We start from the raw sequence: 15,067 nt of genomic DNA on the forward strand, positions 1-15,067 counted from the left end.
TGGTGTATGGCCGCATCCTGTGGCACATAAAAAAAAAAATAAACGTTCATACTCACCTCACTCCCTGCAGCACCACTCCTCTTACCGTCTATGTCAGCGCCAGCGCTGCTGAATGCAGCCGTCCCCCTGCAGCATTGCGATGTCCTCCGGTGGTCTGTGCCGGCGGCTGCGTGTGGACACGTGCGCACAGCGATGACGTCATCGCTGTGCGCGCCGCTAGTCACGCAAGTCAGCTGACCGGACAGACGGAAGGAGGAGCGATGCTGCAGGCTAACGGTGACTAATCTGTACTGATTCACTGCCCCCCGCAGTGATGATAATGCGCGGGGAGCAGTGAATACAGCCGCACATGATCACTCCAGGCTGCAGTTGCCAGGGGTGATCATGCGGGCCGACTTCACCGCTGAGAGATGGGCGGGAGGATGGGCGTGCATATTAAATGAGCGGGCCCACGTGGTCACGGCAGGCTGCTACAGCCTGCTCGTGCCCCTGATGACCCGCTCCACCGCTGCACCCTCATTCCCCGCAGCCATAGTCAGACCATAAGACGCACCCCCAACATTTGGGGGGAAAAAAAGTGCGTCTTATCGTCCGAAAAATACGGTAATTAAAAATGTACAATACTTTGTTGCAGCCTCCCATTCTTCTGTTATCAGCACCATTAAACGGCAGAATAGACTTCTAAGGGGTACTTCTCACATAGAGGGATCGCTGCTGAGTCACAGGTTTTGTGACGCAGCAGTGACCTCATCAGCGATCTCGCTGTGTGTGATACTAAGCAGTGACCTGGCCCCTGCTGTGAAATTGCTCATCGTTACACACGGTTTTGGTTAATTTTTTGGTCGCCGGGCTCCCGCAGGGAAGCACGCATCGGTGTGTTTGACACCTTACCAAACGACCTCGTTCATGACTCACGTAGGCGTGCATCTTCGTTGTTTTCCACGCCCTCTCTGTTCCGATTGGTGATCACTACTGTGTTCGGATTGGCCGCTCCCATCCTCTGTTCTGGCTTGTAGATCGCAGTACATGTCAGAGGGCTGAATTCACTTGTCCCGGACCGCATGTAGCAGCAGATCGTAATACAGTCCATTCGGCATCGGGACTGTAGAATGGACAAGGATAGAGAAGGATGGAAGCGCTATTATATTGCCTTCTCTAAAGGCAAGGCGGGGGCGCGAAAAGGCAATGTAGATGCACGCCTATGTTACTAATCAAGATTTGAATCGTGCTATGTGACAGGGTCCCAGCGGCCGCCGTATTGTTGCTGCGTCGTTGGGAAGATCTGACTGTTTGACAGCTCACTAGTGTCCCTGTAGCGACGTACCAGCGATCCTGACCAGGTCGTATCGTGGTCGGAAACGCTGGTACGTCGTTTAGTGTGACAGTACCCTAAGACTGACATAATAGGAAAGAACCACATAAGATAAGCGGTGGAGGGGGCGTGTCCTAGACATGGTGGCGTGAGGAAGCTTACCTCCAGAGCTCCTGCGCCCACAGCTTAATTCTACAGTTTACCGCGGTCCCTCCGCATCCAGGATGGCCCCCAAGAAAAGACCGGGTGGTGCCCCCACCTCCGCATCCCCCGGAGGGAGCCAGAAGTCCCAGGGGAGCCTCTCCAGATACCTGGCGGGGCCGGGCCGGGAGCTCCCGCCGGCGGCCCAGGACAAGATGGCGCCGGCGTCTCTGCAGCGTTCCCCGGCTGGGGATTCCCCTGGTGCGACCCGGCGCCCGCCCACAGCCTCTGCAGCTCGGGCGTCTGGTGTAGGGGAGAAACGAGCGAACGCCACAGGAGTGAGACCGGCGGCTGCAGAACAAGGTATAGAGGCGTGGAGGAGGGGGGGACCCACAGGCCCGGCCACACAGCTTGTTACTGAGGAGACAGAGGAGGCCTCGACATCCGGTGGATCACCAGTGCTGGGATTCCCTTTGTCCCTCTGCACCCCAGGTACACCTCCTTCTCTGGGGCAAGCAGAAGACCCCTTGAAGACAGGCGACCAGCCCCCTGGCCCCTCTCGGGATGACTTGCAGGCTTTGAGAGAGCTTATATTGGCCCTCCCCAGCAAAAAAGATCTGGAGGATGTGGTGGCCAGAATAGAATCCTCCCAGCAGGTGGCGCTGACTACCCTGAGAGAGGAAATGGTGGTGCTGGAAGATAGAATAGAGGCAACAGAGCAAGCACAGGAGTCCCTGGAGGTTAGAATGGAAAGGATTGAACGGGACTGTGAGTCTTCTAATGCCCGCATTAGGGAGCTTGCTCTGCTATTGGACGATCAAGAAAATAGGGGCAGAAGAAATAATATAAAGGCTGAAGGGAATTCCGGAGGACTGGCCCCAAGATATGCTGCGCACCAAAGTCTTATCTATATTCAATCAAGTCACTGATCGCCCACCTGAGGCCGCCTATCTCTTTGACAGAATTCATAGGGTCGCAAGGCCCGGCCCCAGATCTGCTTCCTTCCCCAGAGACGTATTATGTCGCTTGCATTACTATGGGGACAGAGAGAGGATTCTTCAGGGAGCCTGGTCGCGTGGCTCCGTGGAAGTAGATGGGGCTGTGGTGAAGCTATTCCCGGATGTCTCTGGCCGCACATTATATATGAGACGGTTGCTTCACCCCCTTTTGCTCAAAATCAAGGAGGCAGGCGCCTCGTACAGATGGGGCCACCCCTTTCATCTAATTGTCCGCAAGGGGGACACCGTGTTCCCATTGAGGAGGCACTCTGAGCTTTCAAAGTTGTATGACTTTCTTGGAATACCAGACTGCTCAATCCCGGACTGGATGGAGTGGGAACCTCAGGCCCCAACTGGACGGCGAAGGAGGAGGGATGACGTCCAATCCTCCCACTGTGATGATCTTGGAGGGTCATGAAATCTCTCGGTTGTTGATGGGTCGGGGAAGTGACCAAAGTGATGGCTGGGTGGTCGGGAGAGGAGTATGGTTGGGGGTTGCCTGGGGGTGTCCCCTGACCTCCTTGCTCCGCTGGCAAGGGTTCTGGCCGTTTGATGGGCCCAACAGACCACAGCGTACTGACTTACGTTCAATGTAACTTTAATCTGTTGACGTTGGGTCGTTTGTGGGGGGGGCGGGGGGGGGTGTTTGCATTTCCGTCTTGGGTGGGTGGGACCGCGGGAGGTTAAGTTAACAGACCCTCCTCGTTTGATCGGGGTCCGGGTCACTAAGCATACATAAGTGAGGCGCGGGTTGGAGCTCTGGCCACATGTCAGTTCTTGTCCCTAACTATCCCTAAGCAGTTTCTGGGCTGGTCCCTGGTACTGCGTGCGGCAAAACTGCTGCTTTTCCACTCTCGGCCTTTCCACTTTTTGCTCTCATACTTCTTTCTCTTTCCCCTGCTAAAGGGTCTCTGCTTTCGCTTATCTACATCCTCTCTACTCTCCCTCTTCCACTCATCCGTTTCCCCCCTCCTTTTCTTCCCCTCGGGTTTTTTTTTTTTTTTTTGCTGGGGTGTAATTTGTTGTTCGTTTTTCCAGAGGTCAGTGACGGAGTATGACGAAGCAGAAACAAGCCGAGCTTCGGGTGGGCTCACTGAATGTTAAGGGTCTTCACAGCCCGGAGAAACGGTCTATTCTCCTGAACCTACTATGGAAAAACAGAATTCAGGTCGCTTTCCTCCAAGAAACACACTACTGTAAGGCAAAACCATACAAACTTGCTGATAGAAGGTATCCTGTAGTGCATCATTCACCCTCCCCCGACTCTAGATCCAGGGGCACGAGCATCTTAATGTCCAGTACGCTCCCATGGGAACTGTTGGACTCTCGATCGGATGATCAGGGAAGGCTTCTGATGCTTAAGGGACGCATTGCTACACAGACTTTCACTTTTGTGGCGGTCTACTTGCCAAATTCGGGTCAATGCCCTACATTGCTGCGTTACCTTGAGCAGATAGAGGAATTCTCTGAGGGTACTCTGGTCTTTGGGGGCGACTTTAATGTTGTGTTGGAGCCGCCGAGGGATAGCTCCAAAGGGGTGTCCAGTGTGCCACATTCGGCACTACGTCGCTTGCGACGGGGTTTACATGATCATCAACTAATAGACACTTGGCGATTGATGCACCCATCAGACAAAGATTTTTCATTTTACTCGGCAGCGCATGATTGCTACTCCAGGTTAGACCTCATTTTCCTTAAACATGGGGATCTACATTCTCTGGTGGCTTCCTCAATCGAGTGCATATCATTCTCTGATCACGCCTTGATCACAATAACTCTATCCCTCGGCTACCCCATCGGGAGGCAGAGTCAGTGGACCCTGAACACTTCGCTACTCGACGAACCGGTGACAATGCAGGAAATAAGGGATGCCTTGAGGGAATATTTCAGTGGCAGTGGGGGGGGGGAGGCATAGTCTGGGAGGCACATAAATGTGTGGCGAGGGGTCTGTTTATCAAACATGGGGCACGCTTGAAGAGAGAAAGAGAAGCTAGGGCTACATCCCTTTTGGCAGACATTAGAGAGCTGGAGGCAATTCACAAGGGGTCTCTGGGAGGGGATGTGGGGGCCATTTTGGTCAAGAAGAGGGAGGAACTGAGGACCCTACTATGCTGTAAAGCTAGGGGAACATTGGCTAGGTGTAGACGGCATTTCTATGAATTTGGCAATAAGAGTGGCAGGACCCTGGCTAGAGCTCTGAGGACTCAGAGAGCGAGAGGATATGTCTCTAAGGTGCACATCGCGGGAGATAGGTGGGCTACTTTGCCGAAAGACATTGCCTCCGCTTTTAAAGATTTCTTTACTGCCCTCTATGCAATTGATGAGGGGCGGTCTGAGAGGGCCAGGACGGAGTTGCGTAGCCGTATACGGATGTACATCGCGGACTCCGGCTTGGGACATCTCAAGCCGGAGGCTGCGGCCGAGCTGGAAAGACCCATCTCGGAGGAGGAATACTGGTCTGCACTTAAAAAATCCCCCACAGGCAAGGCTCCTGGCCCGGATGGTTTCCCTCTGCTCTATTACAAAAAGTTGGATTCCATTTTGATTTCCCCATTTCTTTCAGCATTCAATTATGGCCCACATTCTGGAGCTGCTCCCTTGCCAAGGGATACCCTAGCTGCTAATATAGTTGTCATCCCTAAAGAGGGCAAAGATCCTTCGTTGTGCTCTAGTTACCGACCCATTTCCCTCCTCAACACAGACCTGAAGCTCTTCACTAGGATTCTTTCGGATAGACTCACCCCTTTGCTTGGGGAGATTGTTCACCCTGACCAGGCCGGGTTCATGGCGGGTAGGGAAGCAAGGGACAACACGACTAAGGCGTTGAACATAATACACAAGGCTAAATCCGATGGGCTGCCTTTGATGCTTCTGTCGACCGACGCAGAAAAAGCGTTCGACAGAGTTAACTGGATTTTTATGGAGGAGGTCCTGCGGGCTGGGGAGTAGGATGCTTACTTGGATATGTTCCCTGTACAGCATCCCTTCGGCAGCAGTCAGAGTGAACGGTCTCCTTTCAGAGAGATTCCCCATTCGCAATGGAACAAGACAGGGTTGTCCTCTCTCGCCCTTGATTTTCATATTGACTCTGGAACCCCTGCTCAGTCGGATCAGAGGCAACATTAACATTTCGGGCCCTAACGTCTCTGGTTCTACTTATAAAATCGCGGCTTATGCGGACGATTTGCTTTTTTTCATTACCAACCCTCGGGTTTCCCTCCCTAATCTTCTGAGAGAGTTGGAAACATACTCCTCTCTATCTAACTTTAGAATTAATATGTCAAAATCGGAGGCCCTAAATATATCTCTTCCTCCTGAGCAAGTCACATCGCTACAATCCGCGTTCGAGTTTAGGTGGGCTAGCCAGTCCTTGAAGTATTTGGGCGTCCAGTTGGCTGCGGACTCTAGTCAAATTTACAAGTTGAATTTTCACCCGCTCCTGCAATCAATTAGAAAAGACTGCGCTAACTGGGGGAAGGGCTACTTCACATGGTTCGGGAGATGTGCAATACTGAAGATGAATATCCTGCCACGTCTCTTATACCTCTTTCAATCCTTGCCGATTAGGATCCCTAGCTCTTTCTTCAAGGAACTGGCCTCTTTACAGATCAAATTTATCTGGGCCAACAAACCGGCGAGACTCTCCCGGTCTCTTTTGTGCAGACCTAAGATTAGGGGTGGCCTGGGTATCCCAGACCTTAAAAAGTACTATTTGGCCACGCATATGGTTAGGGTATTGGACTGGTGCCGCCATTCCAGCACAAAGCCGTGGGTGGCCCTAGAACAGAGCTTCTCGGAAATACATCTCCCGGCCATCCCCTGGCTTTTGAACCTCTCCCTGCCTGCTCTGAGATCTCATCCTACCATCGGCGCCACTGTTGAATGTTGTTCGAGAAGGGAGGTCAGACGACTCCTTTTGCCAGTGCCTTCCCCTATGACACCCGTGTTGGGCGACCCGGAATTCCGTCCTGGTCTCTTGGACCCGGTCTTCAGGGGGTGGGTTCAGGGGGGCAAATTCAGAGCTTGTCATCTGGGTAGAGAGGGGGATTGGTTTTCACTAGCGGATATTCGGGGCTTCTTGCCTCCGGGCCCCTTGGGGGATTGGAGGGCTATGCAGATGAGGCACTACATGCACTCCCTCCCTCACTTCAGTCGATATGCCGGACCTCCTACGGGATTTGAAAAGTTGTGCCTGGGAGGGGGAGTCTTGCGGCACTCTCTATCCTTGGTATACAACATGTTATCAGATCCGGGGGACTTGCCCCCCCCGGCTTACCTTTTGCAGTGGGAGAGGGACCTGGGGATTAGCTTATCCGACTCACAAAGAAACAACATCCTCCAGCTAGCACATAGAACTTCGATCAGTTCCAGACTGTTGGAAGCTAATTACAAATTGTTGGCCAGGTGGTACAGGGTCCCGACCAGACTACATAGAATGTTTCCCTCAGTTGACCCGGTTTGTTGGAGATGCGGTCAGGGGGAGGGTGATTTTATGCACATTTTTTGGTCTTGCCCTTCTCTGCAGCGGTTTTGGTCAGAAGTGGGGGAGGTAATCAGACGAGTGACCGGTACTACTGAAAAAATGGGTCCGGAGCTATTCATTCTACAGCTATCCGAACTCCCGGTCTCTAAATATAGGAGATCTTTGCTTAGATTTCTGGTCATGTCTGCCAGGTCTTGCATTCCGCTTGGTTGGAAGTCTAATACCCCCCCCACGGTGACACAGTGGGTTTCGCGGATTAACGATCTGATGTATATGGAGGATTTGACATCCTCTATTAATGATCGCCAGGAAGACTTTTATAGGACATGGTTCCCATGGATGGAGTTCACCTACTCGGCGGAGTACGCGGACTTGTTCTCTGAACCTCAGGATTCGTGAATTATCCTCCTCCACCCCTCCCCTTTTTTTTTTTTTTTTTTTTTTTTCCTTTCTTCTCGCATTCTTTCTCCCCCTCTCTTTCTTCCTCTCTACACTACTCCCTGATCTTCTCTCCTGCTCTCTTCTCCTACCCCTCTCTTTATTTCTTTCTTTCTCTACAATCCTTCAATCTTTTCTCAGGCTTGATTTCTCTTTTTTTTCGCTCTTCTCCCTACTTACATTAGGTTGGGTCGGCTTATAAAATATGTAAACTGGGCCAGACTTGAGTAGTAGCGGGGATGGGAATTGCATATGTGTGCTTATTGTTTGTATATATTCTACCGTCATTTCTGTAATAATACCTGCGTCCCAGTTGGGAGCAGGAGATGTATTGTTTGATACGAGTTTGGCTTTAAAATAAAGAATTTAAAAAAAAAAGATAAGCGGTGGATTTTACCTCCAGATTTTGATAAGGTGGTTGTGTTTTCAGCCAAGGCATGACAGAATATTATACGTATATAAAACTATACATTATTCAGGGTACCCCTCACTCCAATATTGTGATTTTTCCATGGATATTTAAATTAATTATACTCTAGAGCACACGTGTCACTTACCTACTCTAAATATTAAATCATCCTCAATTGGGTTTTCTTTCCTCTTCCCTGTGCTGTACATACTTGCTGGTCTCTTCACTGCCTTCTGTTTGACGTGGCCACTGCCAGGAGACTTCACTCTCCTCTTCACCCCCTCTGTTGTGGGGGACACATCAGCCGACTTCACCACCTTCAGTTTAAAGGGGCTTCCTTTAATATGCTGATCATAAAGTCTCAGAGATAGGGTAAAGTCTCCTTCCTTTGGAATCGTAAACAAATATTCATAGGTGCCATTTTTATTGTCTAGAATTTCCCCGTCTGTGACACTACCATCAGGTGTAAACAGCTCGGCTGAGATATAGGCGCTCCCAGTTTTGCACAGTTCACCGTCCTTGTCCTTTGTAGTAATTGTAACAGACATAGGCTGACCGACCACACTCTGCCTCAAACCTTCTCCAGTGGCCACAGTTTCAGAAGCCACAGCATTTGTGGTCAGTATAGTTCCAAGATTGTGAATAGACTTTTTCAACCCTTCAGTTTCCACAATGAAATCCAGTTGGTCATTCTCATGAGGATGTAATGGGAAATCCTGCTCTGCCAACTCATGTAGCTTATCGCTCATCTGTTTCTTCACTAGTAAGACCTCCGTCTCTGTCCCATGGTTAAGTGCTTGTGCTGTAAAAGTGCTACAACTCTTAATACTGTCCTGCCCTTCAATTAAGGTGTCCAACTGAGCCTGGAGGACCTAAGACCAAAGTACAGAATGCAATAGTTAATCATTTAACAAGTATGAAACGTCAATTCTTACACATGCAAACTGTCCCATGTGACCAGCTGCTTCTAGATAAGAATCTTCATAGATCAAAATATGATTATATACAAAACCTAGAAATGTGGCCTAAGCAAAGTAGGCCATACGCTCTTTATAGCTAAGGGCCGAACAGCTCGTTAGGTCAATTGGCTGTTTGTTATGCAGAATCAATATGGCTTGATGGATGTTATTTCAATGGGAAGAAGAAAAGTAGCTGCTGTCAAACTACTTTCACTTCACATTTGCCATTGGGTAGTCAGGTTTATCTAATATGCATAGGCAATTTAGGGGATCTGTAAGCAGGATTTCACATTTCAAACTATATTAGACTCCAGTCCATTCCTCCATTACTGAGAAATCAGAATTAATTTTAATGCGAATGAGTTAAAGAACTATTTGTAGATCTGAAGCCTAGGTCACTCCAGCTCTATTCCCGCCTCGTCCTGCTGTCAATCAAGACAGCTCCTGTTTTTGAAATCACAACACAGAAACAGTCAATCAAGCAGGAGGTGGTGGTGCTAGGCAGATAATAGAGCTGGAGTGGCAGAGGCTTCAGATCTACAAATAGTTCTTAAGCTTAATTTGCATATAATTTTGAATGCTAAATCTCTAAGTAGCAGACTAGCCATGTAAAAAAAATATTGCTGGACTTGCCATCAAAAGAGCTACATGCACATATAAATACTTCTGGGGGTGAAATCTTGATGACAGGTTTCTCTTAAAAGGGGTTATCAGGCATTAATCACTTCCACACTGGAGGTGAAAGGCGCTGTGCAAGTGGCATCTATTGGAGTTTGACAGGTCTCATGCATCACCAGCAGGCAGCTATCTTAAATTAGAACAAGGTGCATGCAAGATGCAATGCTGGCTGTGACAAGACCAGGAAAGTCACCAGCAGACATGTCCGTAGCACCTCATCGCAACGCAGAAATGAGAAGAGCAGAATAAGATTTTTATCTGATTTTACACTTACACTATCTATTGACACCTGCATACAACTTTATTTTTTCACCCAAATCAGTAACTTGCCTTATGCTTTAGCCCGTAGTTCACTTCTAGTTCCATAAGTAAGACACTCTTCCGAACATTCAGCGTTTTCTGCAAGTCCTCAAAGGTTGAATGGATTTCATCCACTATGCTGGACTTCTGCACAGCGAGCTGATTAATGATTTCTGATACAACCTGCAGCGCCGAGTCTATTTCTGGTAATCTGAAACCATGCAAATAAATGTATGAACATATAAGAGGCACACACACACAAATAAAATAATACATACAGACCATGGTTAAATAATAAAGGATTGCAAAAAGTAGATGTATATAGTTCTATTTCTTGTACAGCCATGATCTACACTGAGCGGTCACTAGGTCCAGTTATTTACAATCTAATGGTAATTGCATTTGGTAAGAAATGCATTTATTTGTGGCACAGATCCAAGACAAAATGTTCCAATTAATCACATGAAGCACTATATCAAAAAGCAGGCCCTCTCTGAAAGCATCGTATACCTCTTCTTGACAGCATCCAGCTGAGCCTGCAGCGCTGCCTTATGTTGCTCCACCACATCTTTGAGTGGCACAGTTGGGTGCTCGGCGTGCTCCCCTCCAGTACAGTCTTGGCACATAGCAGTCTCACATGACTGGCAGTAAAATTCCATCACCTGGAGCAAGGAAAAATGAATAAATAAAAAATAAATATTGCTAAATATCTACTATTCTTAAAAAAAAAAAAAAAATTTAGAAATTATATATATATTTTTTTTTTTTAAATAAAAGTTACACAATATACATTTCTGATAATTATCAGCTGCAAATTTATTTAATGCAATAGCTTTTTTTTTCTATAATAAATCACATGCCTCCCCCAAAAACAGAACCAAATAACTCAGAATCAGGGATAGCAATCATTAAATCTGTACTGTATTGTCATATAAATTCACCCCTACATTGTTATTTTTTGTTTTCTAACTTTTGTTCCTCTTGAATTATCCCTTTATTCTCAGCAGCTCTTGTTTACATTCAGCACAAGCAAACTGACAACTTCCTGTGCTAAACCTCCCAGTCACAGCTGGCACCGCCTGGCCTCACTGTCCAGCCTTGCCCCCTGCCAGCCCTCAGTGTCCATCCCCACCCCAGTGTCCAGCCCCACCCTCTGCCCGCCCCCTGCAGACACATTCCCTGTCAGTATATTCTGCACCAGCACTGACCTCTCATCACTACAGCATTGCAAATAACAGCCCCACATCGGGCTCTGCACCACATACACACACATCAGGCTGTGCATCGCATGCACACACACACACACACACACACACACACACACACACACACACACACACAGGGCTGTGCACCGACCCCCCCCCCCCCCATAGGGAGTACATACTCACCCGTCCTCAGTCCCCGCCGCTCCTGCACGTTCGTGCGCTGTCTGTGCTCTGGCCATATCAGCACAGTAGTGACGTCACCGCTGTGCTGAAGAGAGCACAGACAGCCGGGCAGTGATGAGAAGCGCTGCGCTGCTTCTCATCAGCACTTTCAAATATACCGGCATCTGTGATCTGTGATGCCGGTATATTTGAATGTGTGATCATGAGCAGGGGCCCGGTGCTGGCGCTGACACCACGGCAGCCGCCGCCAGGCCCCACCCCCAGGTCACGGGTCCCACAGAAGTGCAGGGGGAGGTTGTGGGCAGAGTACGGGGTGCGGGGGAATGTGTGGGAGGGTGCAGGGAAGGGGGCGGTGACTCCACGCACTGTACAGCCCAGCAGGGAGGCGACATGCTGTTTCCAGATTTGCATGTCAACATAGCCCTGCCTGACATGAAATGACCGGAAGCAGCAAAATCGCGGCAGGAGCGGTCACATGACCATTCTGAGCCGGGGGAGAGGGGCTGACAGCAGGGCAGGTAAGTGGTCACTATCTACTTACCTGCCCCAATGTAGGCCAATAAGGGAATAATGAAAAAAAACTCAAAATAAGCCGGATAACCCCTTTAATGGTTTAGAAAAACATGGCAGCTTTCTGACCAAGAGAGCACCACAGCTTTGCAATTCTATTGAGAGGAGTTTGGCATCGTCAGACAAAACTAATGGGCAGGTGTGGTGTCTCTTAACAAAAGGCAGTCAGGTTTTTCTAAATCATGGACAATCCCTTTAAACGCTTCTTGTGACCAATTATTAAAGCAGGAGTCCATTATTATTGTAACTTTACAACAGTTGACAAGCAACAAGGGAAAATTAAGCAGCCATCCTAATAAAGTGCTGTCTATGAACTGGAATGTGTCATCAGAAATTACCTATTGTTTAAATCAGGTTTTCAAATGAAAATGTATGTATATATATTTTTTCTTCTCTTCTATTTTTCATAGCATCATCTGTATTAAAATTAAAAGTTTTTGAAATTTTTACACTGGTCACAGGGTTTGTTTGTTTATTTTTTAGATTAAACTTCCTGTTCTTTCAGGAAATGCACAGGTACATTAGCAGCAATAGGCTGACTCAGTCCCTAGCTTTTGTATTGAAGCATTTAATGACCGTGTGCAGCAGAGAGTAAAGCAGGGTTAGGGTATAACAGAAATATCCCAGGCTCTGAACAGCTCATGGAGGATTGTTCAATCCATCATCGAAAAATGGAAGGCGTAAGGCACAACTGCAAATCTACCAAGACATGGCCGTCCACCTACACAGACATCCCAAGAAAGGAGATCACTAATTAGTGAAACAGCCAAGATACCCATGGTCATGAAACTTTCCACAGGACAACTATTAGTACTCTAGTCCCCAGATTTGGTCTTTATGAAAGATTGGCAAGAAGAAAGCAATTTTTGAAAGCAAGCCATAAGAAGCCTCATTTGCAAAAAGACATGTAGGGAACACAGCTAGCATGTGGAAGAAGGTGCCCTGATCGGAGGATATCGAAGTAGGACTTTTTTGGCTAAATGCAAAACGCAACGCACTATGTCTGGAAAATACTGCACATCACTCTAAAAACATCATCCCCACTGTCAAACATGGTGGTGTCAGAATTATTTTGTTAAGATGGTTTTCTTCAGCGGGGACAATGAAGCTTGTCAGAGTTGAGTTGACAGAAATATGCTATAAAATAGGCTATAAAAATATCGCTAAATACAGGGCAATCCTGGAGGAAAACCTGTTAGAGGCTGCAAAAGACTTGAGACTGGGGCGTAGGAATCCGCAAAAAACAAGCACCAAAAGGACTTGAAAATTATTGATCGTGCTCATTTGCCAGTCTGTACTCAGGGCATATAATGCAACCTAAATGAGCGAGTTTGATGGTGCAATATGTGAGCATTTAGGTTCCCACTTTAAAACTTTATCTAAAGCTAGCCCTGGGCGTGGGCTCACAATCCAGCAGGACATCAACCCTAAACATACTGCCAGAGCTACAATGGAATGGTTTATGTCAAAGCATATTCTTGTGTGTGATTGGCCCAGTCACAGTCTAGACCTAAATCTCATTGAGAATCTGTGGCAAGACCTGAATATTGCTGCTCACACGCACTCTTCCTCCAGTCTCACTGAGCTATTTTGCAAAGAACGGGCAAACATTTCAGCCTTTAGATGCGCAAATCTTGTAGAGACTTACACCAAAAGACTTACAGTAGTAGCTGGAGTGAAAGGAGGTCCGACAAAGTATTTAATAAGGGGGGACTGAATACAAATGCACGTCTCAGTTTTCAAATATTTCGAAAAACATGTATCATTTCCTTTACACTTCACAAATACTTGCTACTTTGTACTGGTAAATCACATAAAATATTTTTAAGTTTGTATGTGTATGTGTAACGTGAAAAAAAATGTGGGAAACTTCACAGGGAATTAATACTTTTTCAAGGCATTGTAAGTGCATATGTGTAATTGAAATGAGGTTTAATGGTCCTAAAAATCAAAGATTATTCTCTAATCTTTCTCCATAGGGGATAATGTCAGACATGCATGATGAAACCGGACAGAAAAACATGACCCTGAATAAAGATGATATAATATCCTAAGGTGTCTAAAACAATAATGTTTTGTTGCCCACGTTCCTTTTTAATCTTGTAGTTGTGTTTAGTGAATGCCCACAGCTGCTGGGACCTGTCCAAGGCTCCAATTCTCTAATCATGATATACTAAGGATTTAGCATTTTGTTAATAATTAAAGGTCAAAAAGATTAGCTGGGTTCAAGTAACAAGATTGTACAGATGACAAGCAGAATTACTTGTGATCCTATTTAATCGGCTGCTTTCACTTCCTTCTGCTCATTGTCCATTCACGCGGCACTACAGACAGGGATCCAGACACCGAGCACAAGCTACAGTCCATACAATCCATTTAGGTGGAAAGAGAACAGTTAGGCTGGTTTCACACTACGTCTTTTTAACATCCGTTGAAAACGTTATTTTAGCGGAAGTACGGATCCAGTGCAAATGCGTTTTCATTTCAATGCATTTGCAATGGACTCGCATTAGCATCCGTTCACCTGCGTTTGCGTGCGTTATAGTGCGGATCCGGTGACTTGCAGTTTTTTAACATGTTTCAAAAACGCTACTTGTAGCGTTTTTGAGCTGCGTCAAAATACTGCAAGTCACCGGATCCTGACTAAACAGCACGCGAACGCAGGTGAACGCTGGCGTGCTGATAGACAGGATCCTGCTTTTGTACTGAGCATGCCCAGAAAGTACTGAGCATGCCCAGAACCAGTCTCGCGTGATCTGTCTCTCTCTCCTCCTCCCTCCCTCACTCTCTCTCTCTCTCTCTCTCTCTGTCTTTCCCCCTTCCTCTCCTCCCTCTCTCTCCCACCTGAGAGCTGCAGACACTCGTAACCAAGGTAAATATCGGGTAACCACTTCTCTTAGTTACCCGATGTTTACGCGTGCAGGCAGCCCTGCTCCTAGCAGCTGCAGACACTCGTAACCAAGATAAATATCGGGTATCCAAGGCCGATGTTTACCTTGGTTACCAGCGTCTGCAGCTGTCAGAAGCCGGCTCCCAGTCTAGTTCCCCTCACTCCCGATCACATGACTCCAATGCCCGCCCCTAAACATCCAGTGCAGGATCCTGCAAAATAACAGATGCGTTTGCATACGTTATTTGCTGTAAAAGCAGGATCCGTACTTCCGCTAAAATAACGTTTTCAACGGATGTTAAAAAGACGTAGTGTGAAACCAGCCTTACAGAGGCCGTAATATCTCCAAACAGTCATCTTCTAGCTGCAGATAAAGAGTTTTCCCACCAACAAAGTTCATTTTTATCAATAGATCTTTAGAAAACAGCGATTCTGCCATCATATTAAAGATGTGGTGTGCACATACCGCTAGAGTGTTTTGTGTAGTTTTTCCCTATGCTG

The 15,067-nt window shown here is 47.4% G+C and overlaps 1 protein-coding gene across 6 annotated transcripts in view; it reads right to left on the reverse strand.

Annotated features, from left to right (window-relative positions):
• The window catches only part of TRIM2 (tripartite motif containing 2), a 173,031-nt gene that overhangs the window by 36,777 nt on the left and 121,187 nt on the right, over window positions 1-15,067 (reverse strand). For all 6 annotated transcript variants that reach the window (XM_075347754.1, XM_075347746.1, XM_075347769.1 and 3 more), the window contains 3 exons: window positions 10,229-10,380; window positions 9,749-9,929; window positions 7,930-8,653 (listed from right to left, as the gene is read on the reverse strand). In XM_075347754.1, coding sequence (XP_075203869.1) covers window positions 7,930-8,653; window positions 9,749-9,929; window positions 10,229-10,380 — 1,057 coding nt within the window. The remainder of the gene's footprint in view (window positions 1-7,929; window positions 8,654-9,748; window positions 9,930-10,228; window positions 10,381-15,067) is intronic.

Source organism: Anomaloglossus baeobatrachus, chromosome 1, assembly GCF_048569485.1.
Source record: "Anomaloglossus baeobatrachus isolate aAnoBae1 chromosome 1, aAnoBae1.hap1, whole genome shotgun sequence".
In the NCBI taxonomy this organism is placed as follows: Eukaryota; Metazoa; Chordata; class Amphibia; order Anura; family Aromobatidae; genus Anomaloglossus; species Anomaloglossus baeobatrachus.